Source organism: Scylla paramamosain, chromosome 42 (assembly GCF_035594125.1).
Source record: "Scylla paramamosain isolate STU-SP2022 chromosome 42, ASM3559412v1, whole genome shotgun sequence".
Classification (NCBI taxonomy): domain Eukaryota; kingdom Metazoa; phylum Arthropoda; class Malacostraca; order Decapoda; family Portunidae; genus Scylla; species Scylla paramamosain.
The window spans coordinates 4,879,744-4,905,408 of NC_087192.1; the positions used below are offsets into that span (position 1 = coordinate 4,879,744).

General features: G+C 47.5%; 1 protein-coding gene across 3 annotated transcripts; it reads right to left on the reverse strand.

Annotated features, from left to right (window-relative positions):
- Nucleotides 1-1,161: 1,161 nt before the first annotated feature.
- Nucleotides 1,162-24,709, reverse strand: LOC135093180 (failed axon connections-like). Of its 3 annotated transcripts, none has more exons than XM_063992145.1 (5): nt 24,125-24,709; nt 16,565-16,767; nt 7,776-7,908; nt 6,686-6,823; nt 1,162-3,479 (listed from the first exon to the last, which is right to left on the reverse strand). In XM_063992145.1, exons 1-5 carry the CDS (start codon nt 24,461-24,463, stop codon nt 3,096-3,098), a joined length of 1,197 nt encoding a protein of 398 aa, XP_063848215.1. In that variant the 5' UTR covers nt 24,464-24,709; the 3' UTR covers nt 1,162-3,095. The 3 variants fall into 3 exon arrangements, with proteins under 3 accessions (XP_063848215.1, XP_063848214.1, XP_063848217.1); XM_063992144.1 differs by lacking the exon at nt 7,776-7,908 and adding an exon at nt 8,176-8,314 and having other exon boundaries at nt 24,125-24,597; XM_063992147.1 differs by lacking the exon at nt 7,776-7,908 and adding an exon at nt 7,130-7,262 and having other exon boundaries at nt 24,125-24,584.
- Nucleotides 24,710-25,665: the final 956 nt, after the last annotated feature.

The window sequence follows — 25,665 nt, forward strand, 5'->3', positions numbered from 1 at the left end:
TCTGATAAGGTGCTTTATCAATACTTTTACGTGCACCTTTTATAGAAAGCTCTCAGGGATGATAAGGTTGAAAATAATTTAGCTTTGTTAAATTTCGTTGTTTATATATATATATATATATATATATATATATATATATATATATATATACGAGTATATATATATATATATATATATATATATATATATATATATATATATATATATATATATATATATATATATTTTTTTTTTTTTTTTTTTTTACTACGACACTTTCGCGTCATCTAATTGAATTATTATATAATCATCTACAAGTAACAACAGTAATTAACATTAAGCATTCAGATCAAGGGCGACTTACTTTCCAAGCTCTAGTAAAACCAATTTAATACTTACCCATTTCACATTTATAGAAAAACATTAAAAACAATGTAATGACATATCTATATATTGGAGAGGTCTGAACCTATCAAGTTTGCCTAGGACACTTTTTTTTCAGCTTTACAAGATACGGCCGAGTTGTTATAGCCATCTCACTGCAAGAAGACTGTTGTCCAGGCTGAACCCTTTAATTTTTAATGTTTGTTCATTTATTTGAATAGACGTGGATGATCTTAAGCAAAAATGTAACTACTGATATAGGTTGTAATTGCTTATTCCCTTTGCCATCCATGGTATCTTGAATTACTCTTGATTTATACTAGGAAATCTTCCAATGCATAAGAATCCAGAAGAGTCAAGGGCTGATCACTGCATGACTTTGAACACACCCAAGCAACTTTAAAGAGCAAAAGTAAACCTAGATACCAAAAGCATTTAAGCAAATTTGACTCATCAGTAGTGTCTCGCATTACCAGAGCATTTTCCAAGGCTTGAGAATTCACAAGTCAGTCAGTCAAGGACTTAAGAGTAGTAGGACCTAAAGCATTGTTATATCACTAGTATTTTATTGACCTTATTATTCCCTTGGTTATGTGACATTCATATAGGCACGTGCTATATGGATGGACACACATTCAGACAGCAATATGCAGTACAAGCCACTCCCTCTCCAGGCCTGATCATAACACTTGACCCACACCTTGGCCTCTAATGTAGAACACAGGTCATGTATTAGATACCAGCCAGTAGGACATGGCCTTCCCCACAAGAATGAATAGCTGAGCAAATAACACTAACTTAAAATTCATAATCACTTTAGTGTCAATTACATGGGAAGTTAAGCAGTCATTTCACACTTAGTATCTGATTTCCAACAAGCTCGCTCATTCCTTGGCACTCCAGTCCTGCACAATCCAACATTCCATCCCCGTCAGTCGTCCCCTCACACTCACCATTACTGTGGTCATTTTGCAACATTGCCAAGCTCAAGTCTTACAATTTATTTATCTCCACAACAGACATTAAAAAAAACTGGTAAATTACAAATAACCAAAAATGACTGAATGTAGTAAAACCGGCGAGGGTACACCACTGCACATCCCCCCTTGGATCAGGGTGCAGGAATGAGGTTAAATATTCCTAAAAGGATACATTTATTGAGGAACATAAATACGTCTGTGTATACATGATAACTGTGGTGTATGTGCCTATTATAGAAATGCCAGTTATATTGCCTACTACACCAATGCTGAAGCCTTAAGGTACCAAGTGTACAAAAGCTAGGGTACGAACATGATATCATACACTTTGAAGGGTCTAGCAAGATTTCTAGGGCCAACATTAGCAATTGGAGCATAAATCATTCTTACAATTTGGACTAAGCACAAGGCTATAAACTTCATTGTACGAATGGCTTACTTCTATTTAGCACTTCTTAGAAAACTGGTGTTCTTGTTATCACAGCACAATTATCGACCGAAAATACTGTGCAATGCCTTTTAGTAAAAAATTCTTAATCCCTTAGAACTAGCATGTATATTCTGTTCTCAGCACTGAGTTTCTTAGCAGACAAGTCCTTGTGCCTTACTATAATTTTGATTGTGCGGCACTCTGGTCCCTAGTGACTACTGTGGTGCCGTGAAGCTGTCTTTGGATCCATCAGATTTTGGGGTGTCCAAGAAGGGGCTGTCTCAGGTTCTTGTCATAGGTATGTAACATGCTTCCGACCCTCAACTACAAATCTGCTTAAGTAGTCAGCTGCAAGATGAAGACTTACTGACCCTCTTAAATGAACTACCAACTGGAATGGTGTACTTGCCCAACCCTCCACAAGCAGCCAGGCAGTGATTCAGACCAAAAACCCCAGACAGACCACCCGCTTAGCATGAGCATTCCTATCACAAGAAGCGGTGGGGAGTTTTCCCTCTGGTATCAAAGAGAACCTATAAAATGAGTATTTCCTTATTACAAAATAACTTCATATGTATAAACTATCATAATGTTCTAGTTGCCATATTAAAAGCTAGTAATGTACAAACTAATAGTACAAAAGTCATAAAAAAGAATGAGAATTAAGAAATTTCATTGTCATGGTATTAAAAGTAGCAAACTCATTTTCCATGAATAATACTGCTCTTAAAACTTTACTTAACTAAAATCATATGGAATAAATCTACAAGCTATATAAGCCACACAGATTATGACTCAACCAGCTCAAACCTTCAACTTGACCTCTGAAGAATTTCAGTCTGAATACAAATCTTGTCATTACCTTCAGTGAAAAGGAATCATTTAGTAGTGATCTACAACACACTTATCAAGAGCAAAGAATTCTACAAAGAATTGGTACCAGTTCCAACAGCAAGGGAGAGGAAATTTCTGGCAAAATGGGACCAATCTGCGCTCTACAACATGAAAGCCCAACCAACACTATAATATACAGGCCCGACTGGGAATATGCCAGCCAAGACCACCCTTGTCCCTCCAAAATGCTTCGGGCCTTACTGTTTGAACTCTCCCACAAACAATGAAGGTATGAACGAGCTTATTTCTGATAGTGGCTACCAAAACGTTAACGGCTAAATCGGCACGGGGAGGTGCTTGTGTTCCACGCTAACAAGAAGATCTATACAAAGTGTATCAAGCAAAAAAAGCCTTTCAAACAACATTTATCACATATATTACAAATAGATTTGGTTCTCCACTTATTTCAACAACTTTGAATAATCAATTTACTTTTTCTCCTCTTCTTTCTCCTTTTCCTCCGTCTTCTTATTGTCTTCTTTCTCTCCTTCCTTCTCATCCTTTTGAGCCTTCTCCTTTTCAGTATCATCCTTCTCCTTTTCGTCCTTCTTCTCCTCCTCCTTTGTCTTCTCCTCCTTCTCAGTTGCTGGCTCTTCAGCCTTCTCCTCAGTAGGGGGAGGCTTGGGTAGGTGAGAGTTCAAGTCCAGGGTTGTGCACATTTCTTCCCAGTCAGGGAAGGCGAGCTCCTTGACACGGTTACAGAACTCTACCAAGTTGGCACAGTTTTCAGTCATCCAGTCACGGAGAGAGTAACTGACTTCCTTGTCCATGAATGCAACCTGGGCAAGGTTGGCGAATGCAACCACATCGAGCTGTGAAAGTAATAGTTGTAGTAATTCCAGCTCCTACAAAAAGTGGAAGATTCTAGATGAAAATCCTGCAAAATTATCCATGAAATTAAACAAAATTTAAATGAAAACAGCAGCAGTCTGTTATCTTGCCATCAAATTACCAGCTGAGCTACACTTATCACCAAAGCCTTATTAGGTTTTGGGTATACTTAATTTTCTCATCTCTGCATCATATTTCCTTTGTTATTTAGTATTAGAGATTATTTCCTTTGTTATTTAGTATTAGAGATTAAGTGATAAGTGAAGTGAAAGTAAGGATTAGGAAACGGGTAACGAAGAGCATATGGATACAAGATACAAGTAGAGAACCTGTTACTTTTGGTACATGATACAACTCTTGCTGCACTGACCACATTCAGCCTTCCTTCATTTCTGTTGCCTTATGAAGATCCCTTAATTCTTGAAGAATTACTACAGAGGAGTCAACAGCTTTGTTGAAGACAGCCAAATATGGCCAATAAAAAAATGCTTTTAGATCATGAAGTTTTATAATTTTACCAGCACTTTTTTTTTGCTTTCATGAAATACAATTGTTAAGAAATTAAACCAGTCACTCACTACGTTTCTGCTCATCCTTTTAGAATAACAATGGAAATCTACAGCCAACTATAGCAGACTGAATTTGAATTGTTTTCTAAGATTCTCATCAGAATAAACATAAAAAGCACTGCAAAACATTATATTGATATTTTACTAAATTAACAGATGCTTTCCACATGCCATACTTCACCCAAGACAAGCTACAAAGAGGTGCTGCACATTTGTTGAAGATCAATAATCATCAAGTATCTAGGAAGCAGCAGCACAACAGCCAAGTATGCAGTAAGTAGACTGCATGTGGCTTTGATATTTAGTCTTAACACTTTCTGCACAATTTGAAAAATATCATCATTTGTTAGCTGAAGACCTTGTGTCTCAGATCAACAAAATAAGACAATCCACACTATTATTCTTTACTTATCACACTGGAATGCTACAACACTTGTTTTCAGTAAAATAAACCATTAAACTATGTTAATGAATTGGTCGTGATGAAATCCAATAAAAAATTATAGCAAAATTGCTGTTGAATATTGAGGAATAGAATATATAATATAATCACTGTTGAAACCTATACAGTGCTATAAATATGTGCACTTCTTAAGGCTCACTCACAGTGTGGCATAAATTAATCCTTCAGAAGCAAGGGCAGTGGTTAAGGTATTCATTGATACTTTGAAAGCTAGTCACAAAATTTTGGAGGATGTCCAGCAAGAGAGAAATGAAAAGAACAAGAGTGAGATGAATGTCTAAGAGGTGCCAATAGAATTCTGATGGCAGAACTCTGGGATATGATACAAAGGTGAAGATACATTGAGATGTGGAAGAGGAGACAAGGGAGGCAAATCTACAAGGACGAGAAAATTTACAAAAAAATTTTGAGCTCAGAAAATCTAGAAAAAAGATCCGTGGTTTTGGTCTCCATTTCAATTTTTGTCCCCAAAGATAGTCGTCTTTTCCTAAACTTTACTCAGAACCAATAAAACTTTTACACTTCCCTCATTCCATGGCTCATTAGTCTCCATTAACCTCCTGCCTCAATATCCATAGCCAAATATCTACACTTTACAACTCCTTCCAGTCTTTCATGATGTCAGGACAATCAGTGCTTCCTAGTATTCTATCTCTACTGCATCTCGCTGTTTTTAACATTCTCCTTCAGACAAAGAAATCACCATGTATATGTGAATGTATTTTAAATGAGGTGCATTGTTTGAGTTCATAAAAAAATACATGACATACTAAAATGAAGCAACTCAACAATTGTACTGAAAAGATACTGATATGAATTTTGATCTAAAGATCTAAAGACTGGAAGTGATGCAACTTCATGGCCAAGTGAATGAAGTTGCTCCAGCATCCCTCCCCTTCAAAGTCCAACCCCTTGATGTACCATGTCCATAAGCTCTTGCCTTCCCCTGCTCCAATTAGTTAGTTGATGGTTCCTCAAAGCAGACTATAATGACCGATTCATGAAATTCATGATCATGTTCTAACTTCCTGCAGCAAAAGAAACAAATGTTTTATAAAGCCACCAATATATTACCAACATAAGTGGTAGAATATACACAATCTGGGGAAACAAAACCGTCTGAGAAATAAAGAAGTGTGCAGTGTCATTTGATAAATATCAGATATAAAATGAAGCATAGTACTTAACCTCCACTGGCTATGACACATTAAGAACAAAATACAAGACAGTCAGAGACAATGTATGTTTACTGCAAAGAAAGTGAGGCTCATGTTTTACCTAGAGTGATGCCACACAGTTACTCATTTTCTTTCTAAACACAGTGCACATATATAAAATTACATTAAACAGAAGATGAAGATGAATACGAATAAAAACGTTCTACAGTTTACAGTAACAAACTAGACTTACATATTTAAAACAGGAAGAAACAACAGAATGTATCCATGAGCATATATACCAAAGGGCAAAAAACTGATGATAAATATCTAGATCATGAAAAGAAACCTACACCTAAAGAAGGGTTGCAAAGGGATTGAGTATTGTCGGTAAGCATGGCAGTCTTATGGAAAGTGACCTTTCATTATCATCAGAGTTTACAGTGACCTTTCATTATCATCAGAGTTTACAGTCAGTGCATTCTTCCAGTTCAAACTTATGGATGGCAAATTTCAGGAAATCATAAATAAAAATGTTTGATGCCTGATGCAGAAAGTTGAGAAAAAGCTTGGCACATCATGGAGAAGGACAACCTCATGGATCATGGAGCAAACTGAAAGTTTAGATAGTGCCTACCATTCAAGAGAAAAATGTGAACGGGGACAAGATGCTTCATGCGATGATCAGGTCATAAATTAGCAACCTGAGCAGTACAATAGCACATGATGATGATGATGGTGATAATAAAGTACATTGTTTTTACTAATTTGAAAACCTTTAACTATATTCAAAGCCTATTAGCCAAAGATTGGCCAAAAATAGTTATTCAAAATTTCAAAAACCTACCAAAAAAATAAAGACATGGAGATGGAGAACATTGACTTTCAAATTCATATTAAATGTGTGAGAACAGTAGTGGAGATAAGAAAGGAGGTTTACTTATACCAATACTTTTCATGGAGCTAATGAATACATGAACAAAGTCTCAATGTCTTACCGTATTGGGATCATCTCCAAAGAAGAAAGGTTTGTCTCCTAAGAGGTCAGAGAGGACCATCAGGTCATTGTGCCCAAATTCTTCAATCTCCTCAGGTTTGTGGACACCAATACCATGTGCGCGTACTTTCTTGGCAGCCTGGGATATACCAAATTGATTAAAAATTATTTCCATGCAAGCTACAATATATATTTACACCATGTAATTATGGAGTCCACAGAAACTACTTAAAATCACGGCATCCATGGAAATTGCTTGAGAAATCAAGTATTCCATGGCTTTAAAATTCTAAACACAAAAGTAAGTGCATGACAAACTGGGAACACCTACTGAACATACTAAAATGACTGGGCAGTAACACTGTGATGGAGGAAGCAAAAGCGGGCAAACCAGGAGGAAAGGTAGCAAGGCAGTTAGTTGGTGGCATGGGCAGTAGCAGCTTACCCTCCTGAACTTTAACTTGAAGATGAATTCAAGGACAGGCTTGGGCCACTTCGTTTCAGTGATCTGCTGTAAGTTCATCTTGTAAGCACCGAGCATTCCAGCTGGATTCTTGGTGCGCCAGGACTTAACCACCCTACAAGAAAAAGGACACCCATGCAACATGCTGGTTTTTGTAAAGGTGTAACTGCCAGGTGAATGCTAGCCACTACAGACTTGGTTAACAGCAAAATGGGAAAGGTTATCACCACTTTCCAACAAGCCACAGTTATTCCTCTGTGTGTGTGTTAATAAGCTGTGCCTACAAGACGAATGGTGGATGTGCGATACTCCTCCAGGATTCCTGCAGGTATTCCACCTGCTTAAGGACACTATTGTGAAAACTGAAGAGCAGGGGGTGTGGAAGGAGCAGCATCGGCAGAAGTGATAGCAGCAGCAGCGGCAGCAACAGGAACACCAGCGACAAGAAGGTGTAAAGCGATTGACAATTGTTGCTAGTAAAGTCAGTGCTAAGCTACAGGTGTTGGGTGACAATCTAGATGGAACAACCAATAGGGATCATAACATCGGTGTGCTTTATTTGGATAAGTACAAGAGCACAAAGTTTATGATCCTCCTATAAGGTGCTGGACCACCAAGTTGCGCTGACCTGCCGGTAACGCAGCTTGAAGGCAAAGTTGAGGACTGCATTGGGTATGCGGGTGTTGAGGGCCTGTTGAAGATTGAGCTTGGCTGCCCTAACCCACTCCCCGGGGCACCGACACCGCCACCACTTCACCACCCTTTGAAGAATACCCACCACCAGTGTTATTGTAGATGCAGGATTAGTAGTAAAAGAGAAGCTGGTTAATAGAAACCGAGCATGCAAGCTAGACCCAGTACACCATTAGAAGCTCCCACATAGCAATGCAAGTGTTCTGATTAGTATGCGCTGAAAACAGGAAAAAGATTAGACCATCCCCCATTCGGCACTGCTTGCGAAGATTGTTAGTTTAAAGTTGCCAAGGGGTCACTGCACCAGTCCAGCTTACAATTATGGTGACACCCACCGCTTTAAGTTTACGCTTAAAGAGGAAGTTATTGATGATTGCAGGAAGAGTTCGCTGGACCATATACATATTCTTCAGGTTCAACTTAAAGTCTTCTGTGAAACTATCCGAGTTGTTGTAGATGAAAGACTTCACGACCCTGAAATTGTTAAAAGAAAATGAAGAAATGTATACACAAAACATTCATAAAATAAAATAAAGTAAATAAAAAATGTACAACCTGCAGGAGGAAGGGCACTGCGCGGGGCGGCTGTAGCAGGCAGGAGGTAGCCTGTAGCTGCTCCCTCCGCCAGACGGGGCCCAGACGGGATCAATAGCGGCAATCCTCTCTCTCTCTCTCTCTCTCTCTCTCTCTCTCTCTCTCTCTCTGTGTGTGTGTGTGTGTGTCTCTCTCTCTCTCTCTCTCTCTCTCTCTCTGTGTGTGTGTGTGTGTGTGTGTGTGTGTGTGTGTGTGTCTCTCTCTCTCTCTCTCTCTCTCTCTCTCTCTCTCTCTCTCTCTCTCTCTACACTACAAAAGAAAAACACTACGAGAAAAAGTCAACACAAAACATTGACATTATTTATTCTAGGATGGCGCCACTTGCTGAAAGGAAGCTGGTATGAGGAAGGAAGCGGTGAACAGAGCGGGCCGCCAGATGGTTGGCCACAGGTGGTTCCCAGCAACAGGCATCCAGCGGTGCCTCAAGACAATCCACTTAACCGTCCCTAAGGCTGGTTAGTGCATTGTGTTCATAATGGTCCGACAACAATTACTGAACGCTGGGCCTGCATCCCTTTGTTAGCCCTTTACCAAGAGCTAACCAATCAAGCATCTTCTCGTAGTAGTCACGGTCCTGAAACGCACTCAAAACCGTACATGCAAACTCCTAACAGCACCCCGCCCCCCGCCTACACCATCTGCTTGTATTCATTCCCACAATCAATACTCCACACGCCCTGTATTCCCCACACCACCCGATGCCTCCCGTCCGCACCGCATGTAGCTTTTTTTTTTTTAATCCAATCGATAAAGAACGGTCAGCACCACACGCATAGTAAACAATATTATAGTAAACTAACCACGGTGCATAAAAAAACGAGTCCCTCAACAAATTCGAACAGTACATGCTGCAGGAAAAATGTTCACCCAGTAGGCAACGCGGCGACCGAGGCATGAGCGCGAGTGTACGGAGGAGGGGTAGAGGGAGAGCAAGACCACAGCATCCTCTTCCAGCAACGCTCATCACACACACTCCCGGTAGTTTTTGTTCTTAACCACCGCGTCCCTGACCTTGAGATCACCTGCTGAAACCACCGTCTCATGCATCCTCAAAGGGGGACACACACCGCCAAAAGAACGCAGCACCTACATGCCAAAGAATACAATCCTGGAAAATGACAAGATCAACAGCCAGCAACACTAGGGAGGGTGGGAAGGAGGGAGTGAGGGAGGGTTGCTCGCGGCCAAAAACACATTTCCGCTCTTCGTAGACTATGCCATCAACTGAATTTATTTATTTTTTATGTCTTATGTAAATCTTACTTTTGTCTACACGAAGGATGAGGGTACGTGAAAAATCTACGAATAAATAACTACAAATATCTGTATGGTTCGATTCTACATCTACATTCCTTTTGACAATTTGCGCGCGGGGCGAGACAAAGAACACGAAACAATAAAAGTGATCGATATGCTAGGAGAAGCACTTTGGGGCATTAAATAACGTTAGGCAGCGCAGACCGGCGTGCGTCATGGCTCCAGCTCCTGCCTGGTGGCTTTCGGAACCTCACCAACACCACTACCGCAACTGCCACCGTCATTTCAATTTCTGCCACACAGCGAAGTTTGAATGAGGACTACTAAGAGATACTTCAATGCGATAAGCCAGAACACACAAATGAGCAAGAACTACCCTAAGACTCTAAGAATATCTATCAATAAGTCAGTATCTGGTTAGGGGAAAGCGGAAAGAGCGAAGACCGTCAAGGGAAGAGGCAGTGTTGGTGTCTCGGGGAAACGCGATACACGCCGCTAGCAAGCCGACATCCCGACCTTCCCTCCACTCACACAAACACGTTCATCTACAGTTCTTCCCTGACTGTACACCTCCCCCCTCCCTCCCCTATTCTTCTCGCATTTGGCCGCTTGACTCCGGTAGTCTGTCACGTGCTACCAACCTTCAATTCGCGATACCACAAAGTGCAGTTCCCTCCGTCCCCTCCGTTCAGCTCAGATGATCACTAAGCTTGTAATTTGCATCCATTTTTGCCATGCCGAGGCGCGCTTCTACCTCCCACTCTCAGTCAGGCTCCAGAAATCAGAATGCCACTTCTAACATTAAAGCCCAATGTTCAGCAGCCCAGCGCGTCCCCAGAAACTCGTAACCTGCAAGTGTCAGGCTCGGAAAGTGCTCACTATATGCTGGCTCCACGCTGCCTACCGTTCCGCCCTGATTTACCAACAGCCTTACCACCGCACTTCTTCCCACACGGGGGATGCCTGAAGGAACCATTACGGGTGACGCATTGAACAAACGTCATTTCCAGTTTCCCTCCACCCTGGCGATCACAGGGCCAATGGAATGTTCTCGCGAAGGAAGTGATCAATTTATCAAAGTCAAACGTGGTGTTAGAGGTTAGAGGAAAACCGCAGTTGATGACAGTGGTGAAGGTATCATCAGTAGTTCACCAATGGTGCGCCACGCACGGTCGATCCTAAATCCTTAAAAATTTACACTTGACAATGTCCTCGGCAAAATGCATGTGACTGACCGAACAGCTGAATACCACAACTATTCTCCTCTAATTTCACGCTCAAGACAAGACAGACGCCTGACAGCCCGTGACGTAATGAGATGCAAGCGAGGAGCGTCGGGTGGCAGCCGCGGCGGATACGGTCACGGGCCAGCACTTGTAGGCCAGCACCACCAGTTCCCACTGCCAACCCAGGCCGGCTTTTACCCTCCAACCGGGACACCTGTGGCTGCCTCCAATTAATTAAGAACTTCCTCGGTCTTCCTCGGCCGTCATATTCGGCGAAATTAGATTAAAGCTGTGAATATGAAACAGTGTAGCCCTATCATCGCATACATTATCCACTCGAGCAGACGAGGAGGATCTTTACCTAACAGTGAGAACCCGAAGCGAAGACAACTACGGTACTGTCCACACACAAGCCTCTTCCTCCCATTACTACGGTACCTAATTACTATAAATGGTAATCAGCCAAGCCACAGCGCCGTTCCCCAGACCACAGCGCCTGCGGTCTCTTAAGCACGGCATACGCCGGCAGTGGCACCAGCACGTTCACATTCAGTAGTCGCTGTCTTGCCGCCGTCACTCTATTGATCGAGGCTAACGCCGGCAAAACATGGGGAGGCAGTACGAAGTGGTGGTGTAGGCGGCGGTGGGGCGAGGCTGGCTTGAGCTGAGCGACCCACCTGTTACGTGCCATTATTTTACTCCCGCGTCTCCGGGAGACGGGCGAGCCACACGAGGTGCCCACACTGCACTCCTGTCAGGCTTGGCCAGGGAGGCGAGGGCGGGACAAGGCTTCTCTTTCTCTCCCTCTCCCCCCTCCGCCCAGCATCACCCCGACCCTCACCATCCTCCGCAGCTTTCTATTAACGCATTCATGTGTCTCAATTATCACAAAGCAAGGCGCCACAAGACGGGATGTGAGCCTAATACATTAATTTTTGGTGGCATTGAGTTCCCTTAACAAGAGCTGTAGCTAACAGTGGTGCCTCAGGAAACGCCACCCGTCTAGTGGAGGCCAAACTGGCACTAACACGCCTAAATCAACCACTGAATGTTAAACTGAATCAAGGACTTAATGAAATGACTTCATAGAATAAACTAATCAGATAAAAAACTAAAATCCCGGGAGGATAATCTTGGCTGCCGCGGAATTTCCTTGGTTAGAGGAGAGTGGAGCGAGGAGAGGCGAGGGAGGGAGAGGGAGAGGGCGGTGGGAGGGATCCTGTTACAGTAAACATTCCTCCCGTGGGGCACACTGGAGTGTTAACTGTTGACCAGCGGTGGCCGTGACCAGCGCCGTGCCATCCCGGTGTCTCATCCCCTGCATGGTGGCCCTGGCCAGACCCGCAGGAGGCGCCACCCGGGGCAGGACGCGTGCCCACGGGACCCCCAGAAGGAAGGAGTAAGTGGAATTTCATGAAGTTATGGATCTGAACCACTGCAAAGTTAGGATAGGTTCTGCTGCTCGTCGTCCTCGCCCGGCATGCCTCCCAGGCGTGAGTGCCAAGCTAGCGAGGCATTCAAACTATTGTCCCCCTCATCCCCTCGTCCCTCCCGCCACTCCTTTTCATTCTACATTTAGTAATGTTCTTTCTGACCTCAGTGAGCTGTCACACCTTTGTTGAAAATAGCCGTTTAAGCATGGAATGGGTTCAATCTGCTTAATACAGATAATATAATGCTGCCAGAAGACCTGAACACTTAGCAATCTCGAATTCAAGTCTATTCATCAATTCTTGGTCCACGCTGTGTACCTTTACTTGAAAATTGTTCATCACTTTTTCCTGATAGGAACGGACATAAAAAGCAATTCGTAAAACAATTGCATGACTAAGATGAATTAAAATATGCGAGCTTATCTCTCTAGAACTGATAAGGACCGATAAACTTACGCCGGTTGTCCTACAAGATTTATCACACACACACTAATACTCGCCCTGAACCTTCTATCTACAGAAGCAGCAATCGCTGCTGCTACTGCCGACGCCGCCGCCGCCACCACCAGTGTGCCATCCTCTCCCTCACCCCCTCCCTCAATCCGACAATCAACAATGACTGCCATTCCAATGCTCAGCTTCCCTCCCTTCCTCGCTCCAATATCTCTAACCACATCTTCATGGCCCGCACCACTCTGCAGCAACAGCGGCAGCCAGACGCCCACGCAGTTGCACGTACGAACTAGAGGCATTAAGAACCACCTGTGGAGCACGCCAGCTTTCAGCCTCGTCCATCAGGGCAGGCGGCGGGAGGCTCCACTCACGGCGAGAAAAACCCGCTGAAGGAAAGAGGACTCCCACATACGCTTTGCTAAGAGAAGTTCCCTGATCTGTACCATGAGGCATTCTTTATGATGTGCAGGGCGAGGAGGCGAGTAACGGATGAGGAGCGACAGGGTGACGGACGGAGGCGGGGGAACACGTTGGGTACGGGTTAAGGGCTGCCTGGCTGGCGGGTCGGGGCAAGGCGGGACAGAACAGGGCGGGACAGGGCAGGAGAGGATGAGTCATGATCAGATGTTAGGCCACCAAGTGAATAATCATCAGACTGGCTCACGCGCGCCCCCTTCACCACCGTCACTGTTCACCCCCATCCTCTCCCCATTACTACTGTGCTCCTCGGCTCCTTCCTCCTCCACACACCCTCCATCCATCCCTCCTCAACGCTACACTACCCACCCATCCACGCTACATCGATAATTCCACCCATAGTAATTCTTCTTCCATTCACTCAATGTACCCAATTTCCACTCAACAATGCTACCAAAAAGTCATCCCCGACCACGACCGCACTTCCGCACCACCACCATATCTACATCTACACTGGTTGCCGGCTACACACACACACACACACACACACGAGCATCTTCTTGCCATCCTCACAAAAACCCAACATCCTCCTTCTCCCCAGGGTATCCATATCCACAAGAGATATGCCGCAGCTGCCACGCCTGCACTCGTATCCAGAGTCCTCCTTCGCCGTTAAAAAGACACTTGGTACCTTAGCTCCCCTCCACTCCACTACTACGGCCACCGCCCTACACATTCCAGAGGCGCGACCACAAAAAACGGGACCAGCCAGGACGCGGGAGGGGTGAGGGGGTGTGGAGGACGGGGTGAGGGAGGAAGGGACGCTGCTGATGTGCCTGCTGCCTCCCTCTCATCACCCTCCCTCCCTCCCGCCACACCACATGCTTTCAGTCTAGCACTCGGCCACAAAACTTGCCCATCTTGGTGTAATTAAAGCACACCGAACCTACACATCGCCTAGCCTCTCCTTCCATCCCCCGTCACTCTCCCTTCCTTCTAGTCACGTTACCCTTGCTGCTGAAAGAATAAGTTTACGGCCAGGGAAGTGTTTGAATCAAAATATGTACTGTAAACATTTCTGTATGCTTAGCAGCTCGAGACAACAGCAGCTGTCGGGAAGAGGTCAGCCGGGTATGTTGTCCCCAGCACGGCCCCTCGTGACTCCATGCAAGCCGATCATAGCACTTATCCTCACCCCGTAAGTGTTTCATCATGGCGTCCCGGGAGTGGGAATCACTGTGAATGAAGGGTGGGCTTGTGATGACCGAGCGATGCTAACATCTGCTGCAGCCTCACTACACGTTCCCCTCCCTCCTCCCACCACCATCACCTCGCATGCCCCGCCGCCACCACCTCTCCGGGCTTCAGACTGGATGTAAAAAACACAGCCTCCACAGTACTACGCTGGCCAGTGGATACGTCCACCACCTCTTGTCAGGAGAATTGTCTCCAAAACTTTAAATATTTTACTACTAGGCAACCACCTGGCGTATTTGTGGGCAGTAGCACCCGCATCCCGCTGCCAGGCGAGGCGTCCTCTTGCGACCCGACGCTCCCCTGCCTTCGCCGTTACCTCGCGCCACGCCAACATTTAAAGAGATTAACTCAACTTCATAATTTTCGCGGACAAAAGCTAAGGTCACGCAACTCGACAAAACCCAGAGTGCAATTAGTCAATCAGAAGAGTAAAAATAACTAATTTCCCGGCAGAAGAAGTAATTGGTAGGAGCGCTTCCCCGCCGGGTGGAGGGTGCCAGCTGCCGAGGCGCGCTGACAGCCGCTGCTCGCCCTCCTCACTCCCGCATGGACACATTTTCTCGTATAAACCAGATAATTAGGCTCAACTATGCGACAACAGAATGGCTCTTTTACCCTTCCCTGGCCCGAGCCGGTACAAAGGATGAGCCACGGTGCAGGCAGCCACTAGACCTCCACCCAGCTTCGCTGAGGAAAGAACCAAGCCGCCATCCCGTGCACGCCTCGCTCAACACTCCAGTCCCTGCCATTCCTACACGAGGCTAGGACTGCTGCATTCTCATGCCAAAAACTATATGGCATCTTTGCTTCCTTACTGCTTTTATAAAGCTTGTTATCTACTCCCACTGGACCAAGTAGCCTGGGGCGCGGTGGTGTCCTGTACCACTGAACATCACACACATCACAGCCGGTGGCTACACGCCAGGGCCACTCGCTACCCAGACACCAAGAAACAAAGACAACGAAACAAGTGAGGACTGGGAAACCAAGACCTGTTGGGATCCGAGTGTCAACTCGGACCAGAAATGCAGGTCTTCACTTGTTTCCGGTAACCTGAGCCCCGGGCCATCGCGGCCGACCTCGCAGTGCTCACTGGCGGCGATGATGACTCTGCCACCTGCACTAGCCTTCTCACACTAGTGATATATATATATATATATATATATATATATATATATATATATATATATATATATATATATATATATATATATATATGGTGAATCCCTCTTTTCACACGCCTGTTACTGCTAGAAGCATAACTAGCTAGGCTGACTACAGCGAACCCTTGACGAGGCTCAGCAGGCCGCCACCCAAGTGCTAAGTCAGCAGGGGTCGCTGCCGCACCGTGAGAAATGACCCGTAGCGTCACTCACACACACATTCAAATCTTCAAGAGGTTGATTTTGAAAAGGGAACGAGAGGCTTGTCTGCGTGAAGCAGCCGTGCCAGGGCAAGGCGACGTGCAGGTGGAGCCACAGCCCTCAGGCGGCTGGGGAGGGCGGGTGTCGCCTCGCCCTCCTAGCCACATCGCTCCTGCTCAAGTTTCCATGGTAACCACCGGTCGCCAGCCACAGCTGATGAGGTTACCCGGCCATGCATCAAATGTCACACCACACTGCATTTTGCCACAACACCAGGGTCATCACGCCGCCCCAGGCGCCTTACTCTCTCCCGCCGTCCCTGCTGGCACTCTCGCACAACACTATTACAACAGGTGCCCAAATTTTACGGGAAAACAATGTGTGTGTGTGTGTGTGTGTGTGTGTGTGTGTGTGTGTGTGTGTGTGTGTGTGTGTGTTCCCACGCATGCTGCGCGGCACATCGCATGACAGAGCATCCCTGTTAACTTCACAAAGACAACACTCGTTTTCTTACTTGTTTAAACTTTGATACAACCCGTGAGTTATTTACTTAATCCCGGCGCCAGACAACACCACGTTCTCCTTGGCTTGTTTATCAGCCTGACGACTCACTCCCTCGGGCCCCAAGTGTTTCCCATCATTAATACTCCAATGCCACTTTTTCCCCCCACCTTGAACTATTCCCCAGCCCGCCACCCGCCACCCCGCAGCTCGTGTACCTACCAGGCGAAGTGGTTCTCGATCATGGAGATGGTGGCATGGGCGACGTTGCGCTGCTCCGCGGTGAGGCTGGCGTCCAGGTCTTTGTTGTACCGCGTGCCCAGCTCCTTGATGATGATGGCAGAGTCGGCAATCTCCTCTCCGTTCACCTCCACGAAGGGCAACTGACCCTTCTTGCTCTTGTACTTCATTTTGTGGTCCACATTCTGGGAAGGAAGACCAACAGGATTAGAGACACAATAATTTGGCTTTATGGCACTGAGGCAGCCAAGTAGTATTAGCATTATCATCATTAAGCTCATTACAACCAGGCCAGCCACCAGCCCACCACTCGTCTCAGCCTTTACCTTGTAACTCTACTGTCAACCATTCCTATTCCCTTGACTACCTAACCACCGTTTCGTAATGGGTGACAATTAACCATCCACCAACACTCATAGCACCGCAGCGAGTGAAGGAGGGGGATGGGGAGGGGTTCGCCGCGCGGCTCATAAGTGTTGGGGAGTAGTGGCAAGAGGGGGAGGCAAGTTACGAGGGGAAAGGGAGCACCAAGAGGAGTGCCAGGGAAGGAGGGAAGGGGAAAAGGGTCATGGAGTGCTGAAGGAAAGGAGTTGGGGTCAGGAGATGGGAGGGAGGTAGAGGGAGAGGTCAGAGAGGGGTGAGGGTGAGAATGTCAGGATCATGAGGCCACAGGTTACTGGGTTACCGTGTCTGAAATCCACCAGATCAGGACTGACTGGCCTCCCTCCCTCCCTGCTGACTTACAGGACTGACTGGCCTCCCTCCCTCCCTGCTGACTTACAGGACTGACTGGCCTCCCTCCCTCCCTGCTGACTTACAGGACTGACTGGCCTCCCTCCCTTCCTCCCTGCTGACTTACAGGGCTGACTGGCCTTCCTCCCTCCCTGCTAACTTACAGACTGACTGGCCTCCCTCCCTTCCTCCCTGCTGACTTACAGGACTGACTGGCCTCCCTCCCTCCCTGCTGACTTACAGGACTGCTGGCTTCCCTCCCTCCCTGCTGACTTACAGGACTGACTGGCCTCCCTCCCTCCCTCCCTGCTGACTCATAGGACTGCTGGCTTCCCTCCCTCCCTGCTGACTTACAGGACTGCTGGCTTCCCTCCCTCTCTGCTGACTTACAGGACTGACTGGCCTCCCTCCCTCCCTGCTGACTTAACAGGACTGCTGGCTTCCCTCCCTCCCTGCTGACTTACAGTACTGACTAACCCTCCATCCCTGTGCTGACCGAGTCTCTCTCGCCTGCTGACTCACGGTCCTCACAGTTCGGCATCCCGGTCATGAAGTTAGTGCGAGCAGCCATGACAGTAACACGTACACTCCCAGGCAAGCTGAGGACGGGCCGCGGTGCCTGTGCTTGGCGCGGCGCGGGGCGGCGCGGGGCTGGGACAGGGGAGCATCCCGGCGCAGACGTGGACGGCAGGTCTTTGTGTGCGGGAGTCTGGCGCGGGCGGCGGTAGGAGACATCGGGGGAGGAGGAAGGGGGGTGGGGGAAGGAACGCACTAGGATCAATATACGCACGTGCAGCGGCCCGTGTGACCCACACCCGGCATCACCCACACCCCTCATGAGTTGCACTGCCGCCACTCCCCTCCACACTTCACCCAGCCTTCAGCCTCCACCCTCAACATAAATAAGTAATAAATAAAAAAAATAAATAAATAAATAAATATAAATAGTAATCAGGTCCGGTATCTGTCGGGAAGCTGAACAAAACAGTGATGGCGCAAGGAAACAGGCAGCCCCCATTGCCTCCCGTGCCCCGTGTACCCCAGGGTGGCCTCCCACGCACACCGCAGCCTCGCCTTGTGTACACGAATGAATGCCGTGCAAGTGTCACGAGGTTAAGGACTGCACAACAGTAAACAAATCACGGCAGCTTCAGTGCTGAACTTTGTATGGGCGCGTGTTCCTGCGAGCCTTCAGCACTCCGTTAAAGGTTTCTTGTCAGCCAACGCCCAAAGAAGGCAAAGGCTCAACCAGTCTGGCTGAGGGCGCTGCGCTTATCCCGCCGACAGCGGCTGCTGCTGCCACACCAATGACGCCCAACGCACCAAGCTAATTATTTATTTAGTGGTTTCGTTCCCTGCGCCTCAAAATCAATGCCGCTGACGCCAGCCTGACTCGGAGGGCGTGAGGAGAAGGGAGTGATTTCATTAAGGGAGTGATTTCACTGTGTCCCCGTGGACACCTGCAGACCCTCGCCCTTGATGCCGACAACTTGTTCTGCCAAACGTCTCACAAAACTGTACGTCATTTGCACTCGTCACTAATGAGATTAATCACACGAGCCAGTCCTGGCGCCCTGCCACTTGTCGCCAGACAAGGTTTACTGCAGACACCCGTCACGGCGTGACCAACACGACCTAAACGACTCGCTATCTCAAAGCAGATAAGACACATTGATTTGATGTTTCGAGAACATTTAGTGATCTACGTGGCTGACGCGACTAAGGCTCAGTCTCCCTCCCCCATCGGAGGAACAGAACGGTTCCGCACGTTGAGGGTCACCCAGTCTCAGTTCACGCGGTCCAGCCTAACAGGTTTAACAGCAGTACAAAAAGTAGCAGCCCTGAAAGTTTGCATAAGATTGAATTCCTCTATTTCTAAGGCAAACTGGTCTTGCAAGATAACTAAATCTGTAATAATTTTCTCTATGAAATAACCTATTATCTATGAGCAAGGCTCTCAGTTACGCCCATCCTGCTCCGCACGAGCGACAGCGAGTCGCGGCGCGCCATTACTAATACACTGGATTCCTGGCATTACAAAATAACTCGCTTCCTTCGCCTTGAATGTGTTACTCATTTCCTGACGCCGCTCGTAGTGAGGCGCTGCACCACGAGGCCCGGGAGGCTGAGGACATGCAGGCAGTGGCGACGTCAAGCCTTGGCGCCGCGCACTACTGTTGTCACTGCTTTCACCACACGTACATGAAGCATTACATCTAAAAAAGCTGTTCATCGATGAAAATTAACTTCCATAAAAACTGAACGGTTGAACGCTTAGGCGATATGCGAGGCGCAGACATCTGCCACAGCAGCAACAGCATATTGTGGAGGGGTGAGACCAGTGTGCTGAATGCGTCGCGTCAGACCAATAATGTCCCAAGGTCCAGTTCGGTTGTTACCCCACATCCCACCCTTCACGCATCACCTGCCCACCCAGGAGACGTGCCGACCATTGGCCTTCACACGCGGCAGGTGGCAATCCAGTAAAGGTGATGGGGACTCCCGCTGCACTCTGTCCTCTCATGTCACTTGTCAGCCCGCCTGCCAGTCACGTGCACTCCCTTCAAAAACCTTGTAGCCAACAGACTCTCAGCAAAAATCTTGTTCACTCATCCAATTGTCAGTGACCCCCCTCCCTCCCTCTCTCCCTCCTCCTTCCGAGCCTCGCCACACACTCCACTCCTGCGGCCACCATAACACAACTTCCTGTCCCGAAAGTTACACAACGGCACATTTAACACACGCCTCCCTTCCTCGCTCTCCACCTCCCACTCCAATATTGCGTTCTGCATGCCGTGCTGCGAGGGATTTTCTGTGGGAGGAAGCAATATAACCTCGGCGGCACATCAGTCAGGCAGGCAGGCAGGCAGGCAGGCAAAGCGGCCCCGGGCGGGCAGCCCCGGTAATGACAGGTACAGATGGGCGTGACGCCGGAAGTTCCGGTGTAGCCTGGAGGGGAATCGGAGGCCGCTCACCACGGCGGAGGCTCCGGCAACAAGGAGAACCAGAAGTCCCGTGCAAGAAAAGGGTGAAAGAATGACCGATGAAAGAACATTTAAACTACAGACCCGCCGCCTCCCCTCAACTCACTCCGTCTTGATAGCGCGGATCGGGCCTGCACTCCCTGGCCGCCTTACACCACGAGGGGAGAACCCACCAAGGAAATAAAGACTATCAAGGAACCTCGCCGGGAATGATGAAGTGTCAAGTTGGATTGCAGCCTCTTTAAGAGGTAGTTTGGTGCTGCCTTGCGCGCCACGAGCCACCCTCGCCCGGTGTTCGCGTCTTCCTCCCTCCCTCGCCACCTGGCAGACCCACGTCAGCAATCTTGCAGCGTCAAAAGCGAATTATTCACATGGAGTAATGAACCTTGTAATACTACACAGGCCTAAGCTCAGCCGCCGTGCTCCTAGGCCTCGGGGCAGAGAAAAATGGCTGTGGTCCCTCCGACCAGAATATAGTTATAAATGATGAGACTGGTGAGGGTGAATGCTGGCAACACTCAGAAAATGCTGATCCTTCAGTGTGGTGGGGGAAGGGGCGAGTGGGGAAGCGGGGGAGACACGAAACCAAGCGTTCAGGACAGTCCACCAGGCACGTCCCGCACCACATAAACTCCTTGACATTACTAGTTGACATGATAAGAGCAGCGATGCTCCTCCACACTCACACAGCTACCAGCTTGCAGGAGCGCAAAGGTCACGGTTCACATCTGGGCCTTTCGTCCTTCCTAACACTTGCCCTCGTGATAATGGCAGCCGCGAGGCACGTGCACAAATATTACTCGAGTACTGTTAGCTTCGTCAACACAACCTAACGGGGATCAGTTTGTCATCAAGGCTGTCAGTATCGCAATGAAGGACCTATGTATCTTGCACTTACTCGTGACAGCAAAGACAACACCTACTTGAGGCAGCACTAACGCTCACTAGCACCCTGGCAGATCAACACACACACTTCAGTGCATGCATTCTAAACTAGCACCCAATCACAGCTCCAGACGGCACTTCACTTGACAGGTACCAAATATACTCTACCATATACTCGTAATACTCTTATTCTTGAGTGTATGTACTAATTCACTTCAAAAATTCAAGCACAGACGAAAATAATAAACACATGAATAATAAAGTTCGTAGATTATGTGGCTTATTACCCTAGAGTACAATTCCAAACTGTCTTAATGACAGTCTCTCTCTCTCTCTGCTGTCACAAGCACACACTCAATGTTCGACTTGTGCTGACGTCATATTCCCAGTTTTATCGACACTCGTAGCATTTACTAAGAGTTGTACATGCAACCTTCTGGACCATCTATTATTCACAGGAAGCTGCTCGAAACCCAACACCTGTCTAGCCACACTCACACCTGCGCTTAATGCTTCCCTCTACACTGATTGATGCGCTCTTGGTTCACGAAAGTATGGAAGTAAACACACTAGGCAGATTTGTTGTCCTCTAGGCGTAGATTTAATTACTTTCGGTGACTAAGATTAACCTATTTGTCATGACGTAACGCGAAGCCTGTCAACTAACGCTAAGCTCTGGTGTGCTGACGCTGAAACTCTTCGATGCCATACAAAAGGTGCGGTCCCTCTGAACTGTGTTAACGGATGGCTCTCAGGATTTGTACATGTCCTTGAAGACCAGCCAAACTATGTAATGAAACACCGTATAGATGAGGTCTATGAATGATGGATTTACTGAAAGCTAACGGGCAGTGTAGTGATTGAATTGGACTCGAAAGAATTTGCAAGTTTGGTTATCAAAATAGACTCGAAGGGACAAGGTATTCAAATTAATTTAATCTTTGTACAACTATCATTTCTTGAGCATGAGAATGAAATCCACAACGTACCAAGAATGAACCTCTACAAAATTCTAGTCAGTTATTCAGAATACATTTTCATTTTGACTTCCAATAAGAATTTCGTTCCATTCACGCTATCTTTGGTCAGATTCTGAGGGAAAAAAAAAAAAAAATTAATGCTCAAACTTTTTTGTCCGGTAGGATAAGAAATCCGGTTTGTCGAACCGATTTAAGGTCAGATTCTCCCTTGTGATAATGCGTTCTTTCTCATGAGGGATTTAAAAGACCCTTTACATTAGTAGGCCTACGGGAAGGCCTAACAACGAGGAAAAAAGCGAAGCCACATCCCAGCACATCACCTCCACAAGCCCATCCCATCCTCCCCCTCACGCAGCGCCACCACCGAGTCTTCACTCCATGGACACCGACACCATTGCCGGGAGTCTGGGTGTGTAGTAGGCAACCCCAACGGCCACCCAGGCAACAAGAAGGAAGCACGGCATTAACCATTGCAGCGGCACCCTCCCTTGTACCCGCCCACGCCCACCCGCCCGCCAGCACGCACCACTACCATCCCTTCTTCCTGCATGCAACACGGTCCAGGACAACTGCACCGGGGCCACTCGACAACAAGGAATACGACACTCGGGCATCTCATCATTAGCTCCTCGTGGGTCGTCTTGGCTACATAGCTGAACCATATGTCAAGGAAACAAACTTCTCGCCGCGCCCCACCTTCACCTGCTGCTTCCACCCACCGCTACGCTTCCTCCCTTATCCTGCCCTGCAGGTCTCCACCACGCCGCCTCCTTTCCACTCCCGTTCTTCCACCAACCAGTCAGCCACCACACCTTAAACTATCCCCCGCACTTCACGCTCACCACACCCAAGTGCCACGCCCCTTTCACCCTTATCACACCCTACACTAACCCATAGCCAGCCTCTTAACAATGGTTCCACGCACCAACAGACTCAACCATACTACCATGCCACGCCCCTCATACCCATCGCTATGCCCACATGCACAATGTAACTTACCATCACCACCACGCCCCTCTCCACCAGTCAACCACCTCTGCACTCACTGATAAATTTGCAGTTCAACTTCCAGTATACACCCATTTCTGGATTATTATTTTAACTTGGTCTAAAGACACAATGAAAGGTAGTTTTTGAACAATGGAAAATTATAAGTTTGGAGTTCGTAATATTGGTAATAACTGCAATAGAGCCAACCTTCTTGAGCACAAGAAGGCAACTTTGGAGTTTGTTACATTAGTTATAACTACAGAAGAACCTCCATACTTCAGTTCCCCCTTACTGTACTTCGTCTTCAACTACCGTCGCTAAAATTCCCTCTCGCCTAACCAAACTACCATTTCTTTACATCCCTGGCCGCCTAACATTCATTCACGCCCCTCGCCACCCTCACCGCATTCCATTCTTCGCTTCCAGCCATCATCCACACCACAGGCACACACCCGACACACACACACACACAACCACGCATACACACACAACCACGCATACACATCCTACAGAGCCCTAACCCGTCAGCACAGTCCTACACCCCCACGGCCATGTTCAAACTTTGCGGGACTTAGCCTGGTGTTGGGTGGAGGCAGGGGTTGGCGTGGAGCCGCGGGGCTGGCAAGGAACGCGGCGTGCCGGCCACCAGCTGTCAACGCCATCCCGAGACTACAACGCCGCCGCCATCGCCACCGCCACCCACACTACACACTATTCATTACCTACAGGGACTTGTGAACATGAAACTATCGAGAATTACATTAAGTACACGGAGCTTTGGTACTTTGAATACACGGTCATGGGAATGTGACAGACGCAGCGTCCGTGCGGCTCGCGACCAAACCACGCCAGCCAGCACCAAGCGTCCCGGCGAGCTGACCCAGGCGTGGCTGGCTTAGGGAGGCCCTGGCAGGGTTCTGGGGCCCTGATTCCCTAGCACACATTGAACACAGCATAGAGACGGTGCTCACCTCGTATTTGAGATCCGCAATCCTGAGCCAGGTCTCCACCTTCAGGCAGTAAGGGCTGAGCGAGGGCAGGACGGGGGTGCGTGTGAACTGGTAGAGATACACCACGTCCTTGTTAAAGTCCAGCTTGTGTACGGCAGGCTTAGGGGCGGCCGGCTCCTTTTTGGCCTTAACATCCTTCTTCTCCTCTTCCTTCTTTTCTTTGTCAGCCTTCTCCGCTTTGTCGTCCGCCTTCTCTTCAGCGTTATTCGTTTCGGCTTCTTCTTTCTTCACTTCCTCCTTCACCTCCTCTTTCTTCTCCTCAGTCTGCTCCACAGGCTTGGTCTCGGTTTCAGTCGTCATCGTGAAGTAAAACTTCTAAAACAAAGTTAAAAACGCAAATTACGATAGAATGGATAAAACCAATGCGACAACCACACACCTCGCCCGCGCACACCACTGACCGACTGAGCCACGCCCGCCCGGCCACTCCCGCCTCAAAGCGAAGCCAATGACGTCACAACCAAGTGCGCGCTCATTGGTCCGCTTCCGAGGTTTACTCCGTCACATGAGAGTCCAACTGTGCATATAAACTTCTATATTTTATTTATTTGGTCATTAAAATCCAGTATATACATAAAATTCATTTGAAATAAACATGTTTACGTCATTCACTTTGCTCCAAATAAAATACTAACGTCTTTCTAAATTAGATAAGAGGGTTTACTGACTACGGACTTGCCCCGCCATTTTTAAAGCTACAATAATCGTCAACTCGAGCAGCCTCAAGGCAGACGGTGCTCAGCTCGTCATTTGTTGGAGTAAGTTTCGCACTCCCCACCGTGCTAATGGTTGAGTCTTGCGTTAAGCCCTGTGCACGCAACAGCTGTCGCTCTACATTACATATTTACAGTTTATGTATTTACTTTAAGTTACCAAATTACGATAAAGTTACTTATACATTTAATTAGGAGTGGTGGTTTCCCATCCCCCTCATCACAGGTGATTATGGCGGTCCGCCGGTCCAGCAGGGGCGTGCGGCCACCTCCCAGCACCTGTCGGGCCACATGTAATGCGTACCTGAGCGACAGACGCCCGGGGCGGTGGAGCTGACTCAGCCGCCCATGTTGTGATAACCAATCAACCTGCTCCGACCAAGTATTTGCTAAACACAAACCTCCTTGCCTGTGCTGGCCACGATAAGACACAGCCATGTCAATAGCCAGTGCTGACGGAAGCACAGTAAGGATGCCACTGCCAGCATTTGTTGTTCAGCCACAAAATACTGTTCCGGCAACGCTTCAAACCTAAGGAATGTGTCAGCGGTGTGCCCATGTGGATAGGAACACTACAGGGCACCTCACGGCGGCGGCACAGGAGACACGTGCTGGGAGTACGAGTATTTCTTTCGCAGCCAACACTGAGCAGGGCGGCCAGGGATGCCAAACGACCCATGCAGGTCATGCAGAGGAACGATACAGCCTGGCCACTAAAATTCAGGGCAGAAAAGGGCACCGCATGCCGTGGCCATCATCACGTGGAGCACGCTGGAGTGCCACACAGCC